This window comes from Centropristis striata, chromosome 7, assembly GCF_030273125.1.
Source record: "Centropristis striata isolate RG_2023a ecotype Rhode Island chromosome 7, C.striata_1.0, whole genome shotgun sequence".
NCBI classification, from domain to species: Eukaryota; Metazoa; Chordata; class Actinopteri; order Perciformes; family Serranidae; genus Centropristis; species Centropristis striata.
Genome location: NC_081523.1, coordinates 13,347,109 through 13,369,423, shown reverse-complemented (window position 1 = coordinate 13,369,423; position 22,315 = coordinate 13,347,109). Strand labels below are relative to the sequence as shown.

Below are 22,315 nucleotides of genomic sequence, written 5' to 3'. Positions count from 1 at the left end.
CAATTTAGTGTTCCTCCTCACATCAAAGCAGACTGGCACTTTGCAAATAAAGTAGAATTGTTTTACTGTCAAATGGCAAATATGTGTCTCTTAGTGGTTTTACATTTCTTTGACTTCTTTTTTTATCTCTTCGTGGTCAGGACATCTTTCTTCAAATGACAATTTGCTGGTAGAGGCCAGGGCAGGTCCTTGACATTTTGTGCCTGCGGGCCTGTGCCCGGTAGGGTCATTCAGTAATCCATCAATGATAATCACCTAACTAAACCTGAATCTGAGACTATGAGTCATCTCAATTGGAAAATCTCATAAAATAATTATTTAAAAAATTCATAGCTATGCAACAAAGTCAAGTTGTAATCATCTTTCTGTGCATGGCTGCATGTGATGCCAATTTTACCTTCACACCACATTGCCCTGAATGTGGCTGGCAAGAGTGCTGGAAACACCAAGTCAGTGCCTCCTTTGTGAGCGATTGTTCAAGCTCAATTGGTACTTCTCTAACACTGCTTTGTCTGAGAGATCAGGCAGAAGAATAGCAGAGGCTCTGAGGCAAAGAGAGGCCCATTGTGGTCAGTCAGCGCCCAAAGTTAGATGTCATTGTGGTCATTCGATGGCTGGTGTCAAAGGCCATTGTGGCTCCTAACATGCCACAGCGGAGGTAGAAAGTTGCTGAGTGAAATTGATCTGAGCAGGGACAAAGATCATCGTTTTGTGTGTATTTTGTATGGTTTGTTTTATGTGTGTGCATGAGCTCGTATGTGTATTTGTATGTGTGTGAGTCTGTATTGAGTGCTGTGTGCTATATTTGTTTGTAGAAATTCAGCCGACGCAGGCCTTTCACACCCCTGGGATCAGCAGTTTGCCCCCTCAGGAGAGAGACTGACAGAGAGACGGGTGAACCATGTGGACGCCCCCATTGTGCCCCTATTGTGCCCATGTGGCTGCATCAATAGTGCTATAGAAGAGGCCACTGGCAGTGAAAAAGTGCTGTACAAGACACTTTGAGATAAAGGTTCGGTACACCTGTGTGCTGCATGAAGAAGAGAGGGGACAAAGAGTCTAATGAGAGCAGAGAAGTGGATGGACTGGATACACACACAGTCATATGACCTTCAGTGTGTCGTATTGAATGTCAGCAGAACACAGGAGACAAAGTATATAGAATAGAAATGGGGCATATCTTTTAGGATTTACAGGAATAGTTCATGCTAATGATATCCATGTCATGGCTACAACATGATGTTCCACCACACGTCTATACTGGCTTGTTTGTTTCTGTCTGTATGTGTGTATGTGCGATGAGTCCCATGTCCGCTAGCCACAGCCTGAGGATGGTTGCCTAGGACTTGCATGCATGCTGAGATAGCAGCAAGCCCGGGCAGGTCGCTTCGTTCCCTTCACAGGACAATGGCTGTTTCAGATGCTTGGCTGAGCAGGAGTCTTAGAGAATCTCTGAGAGACAGAGGGCCTCTCACAGCCCCAGCCTGACATTAAGGCTTTTGCCAAGTTCAAGATGGAGTATCTGCAAATCTACACAGAGAACAACATTTTTTATGAACCCTAGTGATAACAGGGACAGCTCAAATAGTAAGATGACGCCAAATATTGACAAAGTGACACAAGAGATTTTGTGTTGTGTTACTTTGTACATGGACATCCTGTTCCTACTTGTTTCTAAATTAAAGTTTTTTTTACTTTGTAATTTGATTAGATCTTTATAACTACTTTCAGCAAAACCTTGAAAAACATTAAGAGTCACTAAGTTTCACACAAGCTATCTCACTATTGTCAGTGTGTGGCAACTGAAGAAGTTCCTCCATACAAAGTGACCCAAAATGAACCCATACAGAAGGATCTTGTGTACTGCTGTCATGATGTTTTATTAGGCATTTCTGGTGTATCAGTGTCACAACAGTTTGAATGTGTTCGGTTTTAATCTTCCTTGAATTTATAAAATTGGCAATGTAGTACCACTGATAAGAATGAGCACAAGCTGGGAAATTAGTCTTAATAACACAGACAGGGCACACTCGTGGCACATTATTGAAGAGTGATTAATAGTTTCTACTGTACACCACAGTATTTGTACTGAACAATGGCAGCATCCTCCCTTAGGGTGTTAACCTACTGTACTACACAATGGCAGTTTATCCGACTTGAACATCCATCCAAAATAGTTTCTAAATTAATCGGGTGGATAGTTGTTAGGATCAAAACAAAGGTGTAAAAATGCAGTTCTCCAACCTTGCACAAACAGGCAGGTTCAGCAGGTAAACATAATGAAGTCAGCAATGTGACCGACTGAGCAAGGAGGACCTGCTTTGAAACTACAGAGATGGAGAGCTCCAGCCCTACTGAAGGGGGTGAACAACTTCCTGTGCATTTTGTCAATGTGTGTATTGCTATCAAAGTATATAAATTGTCACATTTTATTGAAAAGGCAACAACCAACAATGATTTTTGAGTAATTATATGATTACTTTCCTGATTATATGTCTTTAAATGTCTTGTTTTGTCAGACCAACAGTCCAAAACTAAAGACATTTAACTAACCATCATAAAAGAGCAATATATATATATATATATATATATATATATATATATATATATATATATATATACATGCAATATATATATATATATATATACACACACACACACACACACACACAGATTGCCTAATAGCCTACAATCATTTACCTCACATATAGTCTAAAATAAAAGCTATACTGTAATTCTACATGTGGACACTGGGTACAGCTGCCACGTTTCTCACCAATGACCAATTTTAAATTTCTTTCTTTCAAAATTATTTGTATTGGATTTTCCTTGGATGCATAATTATATCAGCTGTCAGAGCAGTTTTAAGCTATTTAGAATTTCTTAAGATGGTATGGCAAGCCATACAGTATTAAAATGTACTATTCTTTTTCTATTTAGAATTTGAGACGTATGATATGAGGCATGTATGAGATGCTCGACTTCCCAAAAGACTATCATGACCGTTTTATATGTCCCTATAGGACTATAATGCATCTCTTACTACGCCCTCACCGTGCGCACTGTCCGGTCTGGAGGCTGGCACTCTCCCTACTTTATGAATGGATGGGTGTGGCACTGGTGACTAGCAATGAGGCTTTCGTCACTGCGCTGGCGTGCTGTGGGTGAAGGCTGGTCTAGAGTGAAACATAACTGGGCTCTGCCACCGCTTGGGAGAGACAACGAGAGAAGGAAAGGGGAGGAGAGGAGAGAGACAGAGACAGCAGCGTCAGCCCACTCCCCAGCGAGGACTAAACTTCTGGCGAGACATTTGGTGAGATAGATAGGGGACTTGGGTGCGGTATAAGAAAAGTCAAACAGTCTTTCATTTTACGCTGTGTTATTCTTTAAAATGGGATGTAAATAAATACAATAAATATAAATAATTAGAGACGAGATCAGACAGATGCGACGTGGATGAAATGCATGTGATAATATTTCGTGGACAAATCCCTCGTGCATCTGTGATGTAAAGTCAGAGACGAATCATTTCTTAAGAAAAAATAAAAGACTCATCCAGCCATGACGAGCAGCGCTGCTGTGTAAAAACAAACAGACAGACAAAAGAAAGTCGAGGTAAGGGTCCCCTCCTCCATGTGCTCCCTCCTTGTAGGTGTGACAGAAACAACAAAGGGACGTGGAAAAAACTCGCATCAGGACCACAGGCGGACACCAGCCCAGACAGATCGCAGAGCACAATAGCGCGGGCCTGCAAAACAAGAGCATGTCTGCTGCTTTTGCAATATGCAGCAGTCTTCATGTAATTACATTCCTCCTGGCGTCTCTCGGCTGCAACAGTCGGGAGTATTTTTCTTCTGTCAGTTCTGGCAGATCTTCACCAAACACGCGCATTTAGAAACGAAGCCGATAATTTGAGGACGTTCAAGTCCAGGCTGAGACGGAGCAAGTGTTTTAACATGTGAGTTGTGACTAGATGTTGTCATCCAGAGGAATGCTCTGAAGTGATCGCATGTGTTTGTGCCTTGCAGTTTAATGGGGAGAAGCGAGAGACGAGCGCTGCCCAGAATAAACTGAAAGGAAAAGAGCAGCGGAGAGGTGTGAACTGAAAGTGGACGTCGAGGAGAAAGAGACCTGAACTGATTCCAGAGGTGAATGTCTGTCAAAGGTAGGAGCCACATGGGTTATTAACTTGTAAACTGTATATGCTCGCAAGAACTGTCTACAGTGCAGACCACATGTGCATAGATAGGCTATGGGTTGCATAACAGTCCAGTCAGTTTGGGTTCTTCACAGGTTTGCACTTATGAACAAACCCCATGCTTTTTTTCCACTTCTGCACCGGACAATGTTGATATGTTGAGCTTTGTTGGGACATTAGACCCCCAAAAGATGCCTTAAGGCATCTCAGTGTGCATTGGGCTGTCATCTGTATGACAAAAATGTCTGCAAAAATGTATAAAGTAAGAATAAAAAAAAAGGTTTTAAGCTTAGGCAAGGATTAAAACTTTATTAAATTAATTTGGGTGTGTGACTTGAAGTCAACCCAAGTCAAAAATCTGTTAGACGTTGATAAGAAGTCACATGACTTCTGCCCCAAGGAGAAATTTTATTTTATTGCAAGTTAACTTTTATTGCCTGTTTTCATACGGCTTTGGTTCTTATTTCTTGTTAAAAGTTTTGAGATAATGAGTTAATAATGGCTGACTCACAAAGGAATATTCAGTAGATGTCACGCAATGTTGCAATGAGGAACGATGATAATAGCATTGTAGGAAAGTCAATACAAATTACTTTTTATGAAAAAAACATGATTATAATTAATAATATGCCTACTGTATGCCATCAGTATTACAGTAATCCAGTGATGCCAAATACTTAAACTGCCACAATCTTAATATCATCTCACTGTAAGTACCTCACACTCAGTCTATTTCCCTGGGGAAATATATTTTAAAAGGCCTGCATTAGATAACTTTCTTTGGTTAAGCCCAGATCTGCTTTATACCACCTTGATCTTGCTCTCTTTGTTGATACTGTAATCAATCAGTAAGTCAGTCTTTGCTATGCAAAAGTCTAATTTGCTTGGCCTTGTTAAATACAGAATCAGATAAGTCAGCCACCTGTAGCCTGGAAGATTGAGTCCAGCTCAGATGCATAGCTGAGGAGCGCAGTCTCTCAGTGTCCACAGAGCCAAACAGTGGCTGCTGCAGTTACTGTATATGCTAAAGCACACAAAGGCCAAAGCATGGGTGGAAACTTGGTATCTCTGACAACAGCTAAAACAGCATTCAGTTATCAGCTATGCCAGCAATGCCCACAAGATTAGAATATTTCCCTCTTTTTTTGTCCCTTCCTCTTCAGTGTCCTAGAACAGATGGGTGTGGGGGGATGGTCTGATAGAGTTGACATCAGTTCCTCCGCTCTGTCCCACTCTACTGTGTTTTTCTATCAGCTGTGGAATTTGAACCATTCTTTCTTTGGGGTGAGGCCCGTCCCTCTGTCTGCCCCTGCTCAGAGGAGTAGGTTGTCTCCAGAGGAGGTTGTGAGTGAGTGTGTGTGTGTGGGTAACTGGGGCTTTCCAGTAGAGTTGCGCACCAAACATTCCTGGCTGCTGTATGGCCGTCTAGTGGGCCAAGTCCACACAGCTGGGAATCATATAAGAAGCTGTGTCTTTGTGTGAGTTAAGCAATATCGCACACACACACACACACACACACACGCACACACACACACACACACACACACACACACACACACACACACACACACACACACACACACAACACACACACACACACACACACACACACACACACACACAAACACACACACACACACACACACACACACACACACACACACACACCGAGAGTCTGCTTCGAGCCCACACTTCCCCTGAACTGGATCCAGAGTGACTGGGGCCTGTGTGATGTGTGCACGAGATTGTACCAAATTTGTATCATTTGTTTTTGCATGCATGTGCATATGTATGCAAGGACAGAGAGTTGTTATTATTAAAGTACTAAGGCTAAACTCATTGAAAGACACTGAAATGCACAGCCTTACACACAGCACAGGCCATCATGTAGAAAAGGCAAGACAGAGACTAACAGAGACTCACAGTCACCATACAACAGTGTCTACTTCTCTTACCAGCACCACATGATGTTTGTCCTCTTGAGTAAGTTTCGGAGAGAGAGAAATCATGGTGAGGGGAGCAAGGGAGAGAGAGAGAGAGACAGAGAGAGAGAGAGAGAGAGAGAAGCAAGTGATTGTGCTTGTGATGGCAACTGTACAGTTTGTTTCTCTCTTATTGGCTCCCTCTTTGGTTGTTTTTTAAACAGGGTGTCAGTGAGCAAAGAATGTGTATGCAAGAGCAGAAAGCAGAGCAAGGCAGCAAGGGGAAAGTTAAGGAACATAGGCATTGTGTGCTGGGAGAAGAGAAGGGAAGAGAAGACAAGAGCTAAGAAGGAGAGATTGTTTGAAAATGAATAAGAGAGAAATTGAGCTGTGGAGAGTAGAAAGAATGGAGGAAAAAGGAGTGCGGATCCTGAGGAAGAGGGACTCGAAGGGGTTTTGGCTGAGGGGAAACTAGAGCAGAGCAGGCTGAGGGAGTGAGAAAGAGAAAGAGAGGTTGAGAAAGACAGCAAGTGAGAGAGGGTATGTCAGGCGCTAGGCTGCATATAGCTATAAACACACTAAATCGGGGGGCAAAACATCACATCTTTTCTTCTAAGTTTAAACTGAAAAAAAATGCAAAAGGAAGGACTTAAATAGAAAAAATAAATTGGAAACAGTTAACCTCTCTTCTTCTGGAAGAAAATACTTTACTTCTCAGAGCAAAACAATAAACTCTTCCCAACCTATTCTACATGTAAAACTCATTTGAACATCTGTATGACTTTATCTAATGTGATAATACACTGCACTGTGTCACTAACACTCTCTCTGTTTTTACTATATGTGTATAAGAGTGAGTGTGATTAGCTTTATAGGCTCCTGCAGCTGGTCTGACTTACGGAAAGCAAACAAATGTCATCATTACTTTGGTCCACTTTACAATAAAAACATAATTATTATACCAATCAAACACAAATTCCTGCAACATTTTCCACCTAATTTTATGTATGCAGGAAGTAAAACACACCTTTACAAGGCCAGACAGCTCTTGCATCAGGTAGCAGTTTGTGTTTGTGGTGAGAGACTTGGATAAGAAGGTGTCGTGTCGCCAGCGAGGACAGAACAGAACTGGGCAGGGTCGGACCAAGAGGGCGAGAAAAGATAAGAGAGCCAGTTCATTTCAGGGAGGGTATCTTCGTCCGGTCGTGGCCGCTCAGACAGCTCCAGGCTGAGCTGAGGCCAGGGTCTGACAGGGGGGGTTGTGTCCAGAGATCCAGGATGGCTGCACTGATACGGAGGCGTATTACACAATCTCACTGTTGACAGAATATGGGGAAAGAGTTCTGGGCCAAAGGTTTTAACCCAGAGAGAATGTAATTATTTAACAAAAGCACACAATTTTGCCTCTGTATGTCAAAATAGTTTCTTAAATCCACTTAAATTACTTAACTTAAGTCACCTTAAAGTCCCTTTCTGTGCTGACGGGTTCTGTGTGTATTTCTGTTTCCTGTCATCTGTAGGAAACTCTGCTGTCTGCTCACGTTTGACATTGTGTGGCTTCAAAATGACAGATTACCACAGGCCTAATAGGGTCAGGGTCAGGTAGCGTTCCAGCCGAAGAGGAGCGAGGCTGCTCTTTAAAGGAAATGGCTGGTGGATTGACTCAGCATTGACTTACCATAATAAAGGTTACTGCTGCTTTATTTCACTCCTTAACCCCCACACAGTATAACACACACGGTGCTGATTGCATTTCTTCTTTCGCCAAATCTATGTACCTTACTGGGTTGTATGTGGGTACTTGTGTGTGTGTCTGCATGTGTGTTCAGAAAGAGACAGCATGTTATGCCACAGACACCAAGAAGCACAGCTTGGTTGCTTGGCTGTAGCTCCTCTCTATTTATGTTCATGTTTGTGTTTGTGTGTTCGCTTCTGTGTATCATGGTGGTGTGGATGTATCACTGCAACAAATATATCTTCCTGTGCATCTGCGTGCCATTATGCATGCATATTTTTGAACGTGTGCATCTCTGTATGCAATTTGATCCCTGGGTGTCTCTTTCTTTAGCATCTGCTTCCCTCGTTTGTGGCGGAAAGCCGATCCCCTTGGGTGAATTGGCTCCAAAGTCATATGATTGAGGATATGCCAACTAGGTATTCGAATGTGTGTGTGTGTGTGGTGCAATCACAGATAGCATTCCACGCTATAGGAGGTTGTCTGAGGGTTTTTAAGGTAGTTGTGTGTGTATGTTTTGCTGAGAGCGTGGTTGGACGGGTGTGGTTGTCCTCACATCCCCTACAGGACTTAGGAAGCTGACCCACGCACTTATCACTTCCCATGTCTGTATGGGACCAAACAGCCCCATATGTCTGGCTTATGTGTTTCTCACACGCAGTGGTAATCTCGAGCGTCTCTCGTTTTCAATGCCTGCAAGCCTCCGCTGTCTGTCTCTTTATCTTCCTGTTGTTTTCACATCTTGTCTGCCTGTCTATCCACCTGCCTTCCTGTAATAACTCACATCCCATCCCACACGCTATTCAGCGTCTGTGGCTTTCATTAATTAGGAATTAAGAAACCCCAATTAGCACCCTCAGCAACATAAGTGATTGGCTGTGTTTGTTCACAGTTCCATTTTCTTGTTTATCCATGAAAGAGAGAGAAAGATGGTGAAATCTGGGATCTGCCACTGCATGTTTAATGTCACGTAGGCATTTGCTCTCATGTCAGTTTAGCACTGATTGCGGGTGTTAATGGGACACTTAAAAATGTGACAGAGACATAGAAATAGAATAGGTCCTCACAGTAGTTTCCCATTTAAATCATTATAGCAAGATGGTCAGAGAGGGGGAACTTTTTCGGCTCATATCCTGGAACTGTAGAACAATAATTTAATTGTTTTTATAGGTTTTCTGTGAGCTCTACTGCTGCTGTGTTTTGGCACTTACTTTCTTTGTTTCCACCCAGAAAGCATCTAATTCCTCTGAATGCTCTCATCATATTCCTCTTACACTAGTCCCTACTCTGCCTTCCCCCGAAAGCATCTCAGGGATGCATCCAAAAAATCACTGAAAACACCCAAACTCATACGTGCAGACAGGCACAGATACAAACACAATGACTCACATGGAGTATCACATAAACTCCAAAACCCACACTTACAAAACGCTTTCATATAGACATAAACACATTGACACATGCATATGGTCTCCGCCTGTCTACGTGCCTCAGTCTCTTCTCTAGTAAGAGCTTGAAGCTTTAAACTAATGTGTAGTGCGAGAAACGCCCAAGGGTGCCATTCCTGCTAATCAGGGTCAGACCAGTTTCAGTGTTGGCAAAGGCACTCATGAAACCACAGGCTTTTAAGCTCTAATTGTTTCAATATGTGAGTGTGACTGTACACGTTCACAGGTTAAGGTGTTCCCCTTCACATCTATTTTTATGCATACGCATTGTTGTCTTTGCGCTCGTAATCGCCCACATGACATTTGATCAAGGACTGCCTGATTTTTGCTGTTTCAGGAGGCTGATGCAACCTGACTGACACCATGTGTCTCTCTCTCACACAAGCACACACATACACACACATGCACTGGAATGAATGAATCAGATTTGCTAACTGAGGGTAGCAAGTTGCAGATGAGAGCTCTGTCATCCTCCCAGTCAGTGTTTGTCTGACTCCAGTTGTGGTTCGCTAACCATAAAAAATCTGAAATTGACTCACCATGTATTTTGTGGTTTGACCAGTTTCAGCTTGCGTCTATTTTTAGTTCTTGCATACTTCAGGAACCTTTCCCTTAATTTAAACAAATTGAAGGGGAAAAAACATAATAATAAAGTTGGTTCGCCGCTTTCATTTGGCCTTTTTTGTTCATTAAATGAGACTACAATGGAAATATAATTCAGAGTAAGCTGATTTTATGTAAATCAATAAAATTCAAGGACAACAAACTGACACATTGTTATTTTCTTTTAGTTATAGCTTTTATATAGATCAATCTAGATACTAAATCAAACTGTAAATCAGTCAAGGAAAGACATTTTTTTAATTGTCATACAGTCTGGCAATACAATAATCTCCCTCTTTGTTTTTCTCTCTGTGTCTCACTAGAATACATCTCTCTCGTTTCAACATAAATAATTAATCAATATCATCAATATCATTCCTATTTAATATCATGTGCTACTTAATAGCGATGCATTTCTCAACAGAGGTTATGCAGAAATATTGGCTTCCTGAGTGGTGTTATGCTCCATTATGGCTGTTATGGTTCTCTGTTAAATTGCTTTTTACTTCCCCCTCGCCGCAATGATCAATAGTACAGTAGGGACATAGTGTTTATCTAAACCACATGGTCAAAAGCCACATTGCACAGAACATTTAGAAATATGAATATGTCACACTTTGTGTACAAATTCCCACAGTATCTCAGTGAGTTTCATCTGAGCATTTCTCTGACCTCTGTTCACAAGTGGTTTGGATTAGCTAGGATCAACAGTAATGCACCATCCAAAAGAGCTTCCACCCTATTGCCCCTTGCCCTTATTCAAATGATTATAGCCTGTGTGGCAGTTCTGCAGCTTGGCAAATGAATGACATGTGGTCACAGTGTGAGGTGACTATTGTATGCCGGTTGTATCACCATGCTACGGCGCGGCAGTGCGGAAATAACCGGACACCAGTATAGATTTTTCCATCACACTATTTTAGGATGCCTACTGTGCATAGTGTTATACCCTATTGTGTGCAAGCATGTGTGTGCATGCATTTGCTATCTTGTTTAACAATATTCCTGCAATTGGATATGCATATTGACTTCCAATTTTGACAGATTCAGGCAGCATGTAGGGTATTGCATTTCACTGCTGTCAGGTGAAAATCACTTCTCTATATTTGGTGAATTCTGTGGCCAGCTGGAGGATTATATAGCTCCTCTACTGCCTGAGAAATGCTTTGACCTCTCGGGGTTATAAAACCCACTTAAAGCCCTACTGGATAAAATCAAAACTGCATTGCCATTGAGATAAATGCGTTTGCTGTTTTACCCTGACTGTGAGATGCAAGGTTTTCAACTCACAACAGGTTTGTTTTTGTTTGTGCAAGTGTGATACAATATGAGGAACTCAAACTAACAGAATGGATAAACAACATGCAGGCTATTTGAAGTAAACACAACAAAGGACCTTCCTGTTATGCCTCAGCCCTCTGTAATGTGGTTTATTTGTCGGTCTGTGTCACAGTCTGTCTGTGATTTTTGCTTTTTACACTCCTGTTCTTTCCCTCCCGTCCATTTCCTCCTCTCTATTTCTGTATCTGTGAGCAACAGCATGGTTTAAATAGAGGCAGAGGGATACTGGTTTTCTCAGGCTGATACCAATATAGATATTTATGCTGTGTGATATTGAAAAAGGACAACATATTGGAAGATATTAACATTTTACATTAACATACATCCCAAATACCAAATACAATAGTTACAAATTGCAATGTAATTTTCATATCTGGCAACATATATGACAATACTGATATACTGTAGTGGTTCTCAGCCTGGGGGACTATTTTTAGAACTTCCTCAATTTTTTTGCTTTATTTTTTAGGAATTACTGGATAATTTTAGATTCTTACGCCTCTAAAAGTTATTCACACTAAAACTATGAAAATAAATCACTCTTGGTCACAACTGGTGGACATATGCAACCGATATTGATCAGGGGTCCTAGGTAGACTTTGCGTGATTTGAACGGGTCAAAGGATGGAAATCTCTGCTATACTTTGCAGATTTGCTGGGTTGTTGCACTCACTGTGTGCAGTGTGATCTCTGCTTCTCTGTGCCAGACTGAAGTCCAGAGGTGTTTGGCTTGGCTTGGCTTCTGTTTGATCAGGCTGTTTCTAGAATACTGCCTGACCTGTGCCAAGGCCAAATGCATCACTCTCCTCACAACGTTGGCATTTTTCCTGTTGCCTCTGCTGCCCCGACTCCTGGTGACTGTCACGTAGGTCATAACTTTGCACAATTTAGCTCAGTTTTAAAGAATTATAAATCTAGCAATATGGCTGTCCATGTATGTTAATGCATTAACATATGATTGCAACTTTAAAAAGAAAGGTTTTCTTTTCCGGTCCTGTGCTTCAGAGAATTGAGAGCTCCATTTGCCCTCCCACACCTTTTCCTGTTTGTCTGATCTCAACCCCAGTCCAAAGTTTACTCTGATAAATTCTCACCAGAGTGGGAGAGTGTCTGCAGACCTGTCTGAGGTTCAGAGAGGTCAACAACATTCTCAACATCACCACAATTAGCAGTAAGGTGTCAGCACCCAGTAATAGATTGTATGTAATATTGAAAAAACCTGCTGTCAGATGACAAATTACAGTAATTTGTTGTTGACCACCCATTGATCGGCCATTAATGGGCTGGTCAATAATGCTCTTAAAGGTACCTTATAGTATACAGTGCTACAAAGCATGATGTTAGCTATAATGGTAACTTATCTGCACTGAAACAGTGATTATCTGCTGTGTGCTGGGTCAGGTAAGGCTGAAAAAGAGGAAACATCCCCCCTTAAATCAGTAAATGCTATCACAACAAATGCCAATTTGTAATATATCTGTTTGTTGTTTTGTGGCACATTCCCCTTTTCCTGCAAAGTTATCTGGTGACTGCAAATGGTTTTTCATTTGGCCGGACATTTTTTTAATGCCATTCAACTGTTGCTCAGAAAGAGAAAAAAAAATAGTAGAATTGAAATAATAAATGTAGGCAAATGCCACAGTAAGTCATACCAAAGTAACACCTGTACCACTTTGTTTTCAGTTTACCGTGTGGGGGTCCCTCTTTTCCACAGGCCAAAAAACGTTTTTAATATCTCATCCATTTACCTTTTCCTGGCTTTCACCATATTAACGAGCTCCAGGGATAAAATATTTAAGGCACTTTGCAGGTAGTCCGTGATAAGCTCCCTTCTTATCCCTGCTGATTTACTAAAGGGCATATTAAGAAGTTGCTGGGAAATATATCTGGTGGATTAAATCAATTTCAAACTGACACTGAACCCACTGTGTATCCGGGGAGTAAGTGTTATAAATCTAATCAGATGTGACATAGAGAACATGTTCAGTGGATTACACTTGTTAAACTTGTTAAAGGCATGATGTAGCAGAGATGTTTGACATTGTTATGACCTCGATGAGTCAGAATCCCACCATCAAGAACCAATCCTGGGTCTGTTCTTTATTCGTCAGTGTTCAGTGCTGTACTTTGCCTTTCTGCCACTTGCGGTGCAGTCAAACATCTCTAAGGAAAGTGCAGATCAATTGTTTACAGGTGCATTGTGACTGTTAATATTTATTTTATAAACTTTGGTATTTAAATGCCCCCAAAGGGTAACATTGGACCACCTGAATACTGATAATAGCATTCATATTTTTCATATTTTAGACCAGGTCTAAAATCCCAAATTGGTCAGGTCCTGCACAAGATCATATGAGACTTTCTGCAGTTCATAAGCATTAATCTAATATAATATAATAATCATTACCTGCTTCTGCAGTCGATGTCCTTATAGGCAAGCGCTACAGATGTGTGTTCTCTTGCTAATCTAAATTCTGTCCTCTGCTTCCTCTGCGCTCCCAGTTTTAGCTCTGGTCCTATATCCACTTCCTTCCTAAGCTTCATCCCCATTTCCATATCTGTCTCAACCTGATCCTCACATCTCACCTTGATGTCATTTCCAGCCTGACCCTTAACCTAAGCACCTAGCTTATCCTCATCCCTATAATATCCTCCGACCTGCACAGCAAATGAATCCACCAAGTCCCCTAACTAGCTCAGTACTCACTTCGCAAGGTAATTAAAGTGATCTTTCACTTTGATGGAGCATTTGCCACACCATCTACGTGCTGTCTTATGAGTCTACCAGCAACTGTGATCTATGAAGATTCTATGTGGAGCACTCTATGGATATCTTATTCTCCATACTTCATTTGCTTGCATTGTTTTTAGGAAGTCATACAGCTGATCTAATCTAATATAGTATTAACAGGACACTATTTCCCCCAGCAAAAGGGCAACACTTCAGGTTTTAAAGATATGCTTGAATTCAAATGTGCTAATTTTCCACTACCACTTTAAGAGTTTGGACCAGTAGCTGAAGAGAGCCTTAATAAGATTAGCCCTGCCACTTGACAGCCACAGCTTAAGAGGCACCTCCACTGACCTGTGTGTCTCTACCCAGCAGAGAGTGTGCATGCGTATTTGTGCGTGTCTGTATTCTAAAATTGTGTTTGTTAGTGAGAGAGCCTGTTTATTGTGTCTGCATATATTCCCGTGTGTTTGATTTGATGCAGAAACCAAGAGTCAGTGAAGTCAAGACTTTTTTTAAATGTTTGTGTACGTACATCAGCTTGGGCATAGCAAGACATGCCTCTGCAACCCCAATCCCCTCAAGTAAGAATGCAGACATATATCATGCCTGTGCTATGCACACTTTGTCTTTTTCACAATAGATTTTTGCCATTCAAGAATTTAAAGCATGCACTCAACCCTATAACCTCTCAAATACCCCTGTCCACCTTGTCTGTCATTAGGCACTCTCTTATCTTTGGATGTGGTTTTGAATAAAAGAGGCTAAAATTACAGGAAAGCTATTCATCACACAAAGAGGAATCACTGGAATTTCTCACCAAAGTGTTTCCTACTTAGCACTGGGAGATGTCTTAATCACTGTTGCTGCTCGAGGCCGTGCCACGGAAACTATAACCACAAGAAAGCTGGGGTTAATTTACATGGTTACTGTATGGGTTGTTGATAGCGATAGAGATGCTGCTGGTTGTTGGGTGTGCCCGTCCCGATGCCACATGACTCTAAATGGGCAGTCTGACGGCAGCTAGTTAGGCACAGTGAGTAATATGCAGCACTGTGTTCTTGTTCACCCCAGGCATCGCTTGGCGAAAGCCAGGCACCTCACTAGGAAACATTTAAGTTGGCATTAATAACATAATCAGAGGCCTGTTTATACTCAGGTGGGCAGCAGGCAGTTAAACAGCCACCAACTACCCCATCATACACCCTCAGCAGTGCTGCTTTTCTCATTCACATCCCACCCTCTCTTCTGTTCAACTGTTCCCACCTATATCCAGCCTTTGCTCCACAACCTCAAGCTACTTTACATTCCCGACATATTCCGCCGTCAGGACCCATCATCACCAGCACAGACCTGACCTGGTCGTACATCACTATTATACAGGACCTCAGACTCAAAGGGGAATAATACTTGTGTATGTCAACTGAAGGGTTTTTAAGTTTGATGTTCTGTTTGGGATGCTGAAGACCTTGGACTCAGTTTAAGAACTAATCATTTCCCCCCCATAATTGGTTTTGAGGGGACAGGTGTTAAATTAATTTTAAGTTATCCAGTTGGTGGAAAATTTGATCCTTTAACATGAATTACAAGCACTTGTGAATTTTAACTAGTGTGTTCTCTAAGAGAATAAAGAAATGAAGGTGATACCTACAAAACATAAGATTAAGTTACCTGGTTTATAAAAATGATGTTAAAAAGCTTTTTCGACATGAAAAAAATATGCTAATTTTTTTTTTTTTTTTTTTTAAAGAATTAATACATTCAGTAGCTGTCCAATGTGCTCTAGTCTTTTACACATGGTAGTGTTTTTCTGTTTTCTTTTTCTGTTGTCAGCAATGGGGTGATATATCTTCATTAGGATATAATGAGGCAACAACAGCTGGTCACATACATGGAGTTTTCCAACTGACTGTAGATAAGACAATCTACTGATAACTTACTAAGTAAACAATATCCTCAGTCTCTCTGTCTTGCACTCTGTCCGTCTGTCTCTTTGTGTATTTTCTCTCAGACCTTATCTAGTGCTGAATGTTTTTTACTTAAACTCACACTCTGCTAACATGCAGATCACCCATCGCCAAATAGGCCGGCTGTTACAAAACACTCTGTTTCGTGCCAGGGCGCCAGCTCTGGCAACACATCTCAGCCACCTCTCCATGTCAAAGTGTGTGTTTATGTGTGTGAGAGAGAGAGATTAAGAGTGGGAATGTAAAGGAGATTCAAGTCAGAGACTGACAGACATATGTGCATTTCTGTGCATTTCTCAGTTTCTCACTCTTCTTCTACCACTCCTCATTTTGGAATGCCAGTTTTGCACAGGCTCCTTTCACTTTAAAACCCTGCAATTCCATTCTTACCCTTCACCTTTGACCTCTGAATTTTCTTCCCAGAAGAACAAATTTAAATTCCTGTGTTGATGCATTCTTTCTCATCACTTTGCAAAACAAAAATGCATCATCCTACCAAACAAACAAGTGAATGATCTTATACAGTATATCTAAATATTTGTTGTTTGTTCATGTGTGTATCTGTCCGGGCTCAAGGTAGAATTTAATCTTTGATACTGTTATCAGTTCCGTGGGGCTGGAAGACTGTTTGAAAGACCCACTGCAGCTCTGACCTACTTGTGTCAGTGTAGAGGGCTGCATGTAGACTGTTTTTCATTGAGTGTGTGTTGCTTGTGTGTGTGTTTATTAGCGTTGAGGACGGTGTGTGTTTGAGGCGAACTCTCTGTGTACGTGGGGAGTGTGAGAAGCTGGGTGTTTTGACAGCTTTAGAACAGTTCCAGTACAGTGCTGAGGCAGGGGGTGTGCGGGCCTGTTGGATATTTGGGCGAGCTGTAGGGGTGAGAATAGGGTCAGTGGAGGAGTGGACAGAAGGGGATGAGATGAGGGGAAGAGTTTCATTCCAAAGTGCTCTATGACCATAGAAATGATACCCGATATCCATTGCTTAATATAAAATAAACTCATGATGTCATAGGAAATCAATCCATCTGAGCCCGCTTTCACCATAATGTAAACAGAACAGTAGAGAATTTTACTGAAACACCAGCAATTGTTTTTTTAAAAAAAGGTGTCACGTTTTTAAAATGGTTGATCATTGATTGCAAAATGAATCCTTATTGAATGTTTGATGAAAAATGATACAAAGACATTTGCACAAGTAAGATGAAAGCATTGTAGAAGGAAAAATGGTTTCCCTAGGATAATAATAATGTGATAATAATGTGTTTTACTGAACTTGAATGAAAGGGCAATTTTACAACGATTGCAACCACATACCGCATGAAATCATGTGTTTATGTATTCACACACACACATCATGAACATTTGATCTCCATGCTCATGGGTGGGTGGGTGGGGTGTAATCTGCACCATCAACACAGGAACGGTCTGCTGAGACCAGTGCTGCCTTGCAAAAGTGTCTCAAACAAACGGTTAATACATTATGAATTGGGGAGAGGATGTGGGGCTAACTCATACCGTTGAAGAAGGAACTCTCTGCTGAGACCCATGATGCCTCCTACAAGAGTCAACAAGAAAAGGGCTTACCCACACCAATGAAAAGGAACTTTCTGCTGAGAGCAACAATGCCTCCATCAAGAGCTTACGACAGACCGTTCATGAGTCTGGCCATGGTCCCTGTATCCATTTAGAAGTTATGCGCCTTTTTTGTTATAGGCCACTCCCACTGTCACTCCTCCTTCTTGCTGATTGGCATGAACAGTCAATCAGTCTTCTGGCTCATAAACAACTTTCCCACAAAATCTTGTGCAAGTCTGTGAATCCATTTCAAAGTTATGCTCCTTTTTGTCATAGGCCCCTCTCTTATTAGCGAGCCCCTTTTTCTAGCCAATTGGCATGACAACATGTGCACACCTTCTCACAAACATACTTGCGCTCCATACCAAATTTCATCCTGATAGATGGCTTTGAGGACCGACCGACTGACCATGACCAAGGACAGAGAGACTTATCTGACCTGACTGATCAAATTCAATCTTTCAGTACAACTTGTCTAACATTGGATGGCAATGAATATACTGCAGACTGCACTGAGTATTTGTCCAAGCAGCAGGACACTAATGTCGGGGTAGGTTTGCCAAAGAATGATCTCAGCTCATTCTCCCAACTTTAATCTCACCAAAGTGTAAAAGCAATGGGAGTAGTCTTCCCACACAGTTAATAAAAGAGCGATAAAGCTCATAAACAAAGCCACTCAGTCCTTTCCTTACTACTGTAGCTGAAAAGGCCAGACATAAGCTCAGCCTGTGCTGCTTGAATGTTCTCTCACAAGTACACCTCTCCAACAATGGGGCTGCCTCTCCACATTTCTAAGCCCACTCAGTGCCAGTGCTGTTGAACCCCTGCTTTCTCCAGCAGCATTCCAGCCTATCTTTCATGCTGTTTCATTCTGACCATGCCAGCCAGGTCAGGGGCCAGAGTTTTCTCAGGGCCTCAAGACAGCACTGGACAAATAGATTTAAAAAAAAAACCCATCCCCACATTGACGTTTTGTTCACTTAACCGTGGTGTTGTTGCTGGGTCATTGCATGTGTGCTTTTGCATGTTGTGTGCAAGAACATACATGAAAACACACATCCTTATTTGTTTGTGGGGATAGACTGAGGAGCAGAAGGCTCAGGTCATAGGTTTGTGATTTCTTATAGCATCATGCTGCTTCATTTAACTCTTTCACTCGAGGCATATAGTCTGGCAGCCACTGCTGATCCGCACTAGGATCTGTCACAAAGATGTAGACTCTCGTTGCAGTGGCCTTGAGTGACAGCACTGACATGGTGTAGCAGAGAGTGCTTATACCTCCTTTGTTATAGAGACGTCAGTACCAAAGTCTACCAGTAGATGTCGGTCTTCAGTCTGTCATGAAAGGAAGTTGGTAGATCAGACTGCCCCTTGGTCCCCTGCATGGCCAAACACTGCAAAATGTCCCAAAGGAATTGTAAGATAAAATTTAACCTTATACAAATTCCACTTTCATGTCATATCTTGGATTACAGGCATGCCTGTCATGAAAGGCAGATGGATTCAGATGATGGCTATAAAAAAAAACATGCCTGGGCAAAGACCTCAGCTGGATCAAATCATATTTATAAAGCAATTTAAGTTTAATGTTAAAAATAGTTTGTAGGCTGAATATAGAGGTATTTCACCTCCTGGCAACATGGCAGCATTTTTCTTCTCTGGTACAGCTTAACATTCCAGAAATGAATTCCCAGACATCGAGATCTTGGAAAAATGTGAAGGGTAAAAGGCTGGGTATTTTCCGCAGCATTCCATGATCAGCCTTTTTTCTTGGCTCCTGCATTGGCTTTTGTAGCAATACACAAGTGTTGCTATGTGGTAGCTAGTTGCTATGCCTGAATACCCAGAATAACCATAGAAGAAAAATGCTCTCCATTGCCCATGAGTAATAACACATGATTGCATCATTTATCTGGATTTTAGTTTGATAAGGGGATGACTTATATGCTTGGGCATTGATTAAAGGAGAAATAAAGCTAAAATCTGATGGATATTTATACTTTTACACATTTAATACTTGATTTTCATTAATTTAGGTAAATGTTTGCGATGCTTTTCTGTGCCCTATCCCTCGTGTTACAGTAATGAAGCGAGTCATAATGACAGAGTCTACAACCAGCAAAGCGGTGGATGTGAATGCTCCACTAACAAAAGGCAGCATGCTCTGCGGGATGTATTGAGTTAACAGGATGGAAAGAGCACAGTTTCGGGGCGGGGATACTATCGTCTTTGCACGATATGATTGGCTCTTGTGTCCTAATCTCTTATGAGACCTTCAAGTGGCCCTCTTCAGCTCCAACATCCGTCATCCAAAGACTTAAATACTTGATTGGGATGTTTATTCGCTTTTTTGGGTGGATGACTTTTTATTTGGTGGATGACTGTCTAGCCCCAAGACACACAGCACAGCAAAACTGAAATTGCAAGAGAAAATGCAAACGTCAGGGGTTGAATTCGATGTTGGAATCAATGCATAACCCAAACGTTGTATACAATTTTTTTCTTCCCAATAGTGTCTTGCTGTAAGCCATGTCCTTATGCTTTGTAGTTTGCCCCAAATATGTCACAGACTCGTGGCTTAGGTGTCTGTTAATGTGGACATGGCCTAAGGCGCCGTTTTACTCCAAATATATTTATTTCTGACGGCACCTGAACGCAGCACAAAATGAGTTGGGCGACTTGTGTCGTGACGCGCAGTCATGGAGGCGTGCCTCTGATGAAATCAGCTGGGGAAACAACAACAAAAAAGGAGGTGGCTCAGACCAGAAATATCTTTATGCCAGTTATGTTTACATTTCATTCTAAACAGCGTCCGATTAAATCCACATCAGCTTTACACCAGGTCTGCTGCAGCGAGTCGCTACTTGTTGAGGACTGTGAGACGCTGGATTAAGTAGGCAACGAGAGGAAGGGAAGTAAGAGGATATGATGTGACAGGGCAGAGGTCCTGCAGTTATATGCGCTCTTTGACAAACAACGGGACCACCGCGACCACATCTTCATTCCCCACGCGTCTTTGTCCGGCTTGAGTGACCGGCTGAACCACCAGCAGAGTGGAATGTGGGTCAATTCCGGAACCGTCGGAAGGTAGGGACCCCTCCTGCAGCAATACTGGGTCACATGCTTCCAAAGCAATTCTTGTACTGCACAAAGCAATCCACACATTGCTTGTAATATTTCTTATTGTAAAGATTGTGAATTCATCAGCTGTATTTAATTCATGTCACGGTGACTTTATTGTACTTAATGGGGTTTTAATCTCTCCTCTTAAATCTCTATAATGCCCCAGTAATGATCTTAAATGTTCTTATATTTTACATGTATGACATTATTTCAGCAACAGACGTTACAATGGCAGATTATTTTTTTTAATCCCACGCGTGCAGCACAGGCTGCTTTTCGATTCAGTGCAGCGGATGGGCTTGGCACATTACGCAAGACTTATCAGCGCATCATTTGGGATGTAGGCTGACATCCACCTGCCTTTAACAACATAGATATGTGAAAGACATTTTACCACGGCGCTGAATGCGGTGTGTAGGTTGCATTTTATTTTCCTGCACACTGGGATGCAGATACAATAGATTGTCTGGTGTGTTGAATTGGTTTCCACCAAAATATGAATGAGCCAGGTGGTTATGAATGGCTGCGGGGAGAGGGAGCGCACGAGGTGCTTTTTCATTGATGAGTGTACTAGTGATACTACACCACAGTATTTAGTGAAACAGCATGCGGATCAAAACGGTGACAATACAAGACGTGCATAATCTCAGTTGGTAAGAATTCACATGCACTCGTGCACGCACGCGCATGGATACTCGCACACACACACATACACACTTGTAATGCTGATCCTGTGGCTATGACGTCACTAGAGGGATTGTGTTACGCAGGTTGCTGCTTGGCTGCTGAAGAAGCCTCTCACTTTTACCTGACAGACTGTTCATACAGGAGGAGCTTTTATCTGACCATATATTCATTTCCAGTCATCAGCAATTAATCATATCTGCAGTATGTGGTTGCATAAACAATTTGGCACACGTCTCCTCCATATTGTGCAATCTTTGTCTTTTGGCCAGTATATCTTCTCCTGAAAAGATGTCTATTAATGGCCACCCTGTGACTGTGGCTCATCCTTTTGTGGAAACACCAACTGTTCGATTTCATTATTTATTTTCGCATTACTAAAAATTTTCACATCCTGGTAAAAATATTTTTTTTAAGGTGTTTTTTTTTTTAACCTACTACTACTGTTAATGAATCAGTGATGGGGGCTGTCATTATGTGTAATGTCAGATGGATCTGGGACAGAGCTACTTATTGTCCTGGTTAGGCACTATGCCCAACGCTTTGACTGTGTCAACAGCTTTGAGATAACATAGTGCAGCACTGACAGACCCACATGGAAGAGTCAGCCAGCATTATATGGCTGGCTTGAATGTTCTGACCCCTGTATCAGGCTGAAGTGGAAGGTACATGGGGGTAATCGACCTTGCAGTTTTTTATATTTTTCATGTTTTATCCTTGTATCCTCCTCTGTCTGAATCCCAGTATGTTATTTAACATTAATTGTAGAGCTTTGTTTAGCTCTTGAGGAGGTATGATTGTAAAGTATATATTGTATCATAGTTTGACAATCAAGTCCGGACTTCTTTTTAGTTGGAAGGATCAGAGTTTTATATTCGAGTCCGTTTTTAAAATGTATGTCACATTATATCCCCTAGAGATATGCGGCCTGGAATATTGTCTTCCAGACAAACTTAATCCACCTCCAATTGAATAAAGTTGCAAT

At 41.6% G+C, this 22,315-nt stretch overlaps 1 protein-coding gene across 4 annotated transcripts in view; it reads left to right on the top strand.

Annotated features, from left to right (window-relative positions):
- Nucleotides 1–3,187: 3,187 nt before the first annotated feature.
- rhobtb4 (Rho related BTB domain containing 4) overlaps nt 3,188–22,315 on the top strand; it is a 43,811-nt gene continuing 24,683 nt past the window's right edge. Inside the window, exons 1-2 of one of the 4 annotated variants that reach the window (XM_059338117.1) lie at nt 3,188–3,313; nt 4,029–4,165. Coding sequence is in view for 1 of the 4 variants with exons in the window: in XM_059338116.1 (XP_059194099.1) it covers nt 20,582–20,610 (29 nt within the window). In the remaining 3 variants the exon portion in view is untranslated. Of the gene's footprint in view, nt 3,314–3,349; nt 3,616–3,713; nt 3,959–4,028; nt 4,166–20,381; nt 20,611–22,315 lie in introns of those variants that run through there. The other 3 variants (XM_059338119.1, XM_059338118.1, XM_059338116.1) reach the window with 3 other exon arrangements.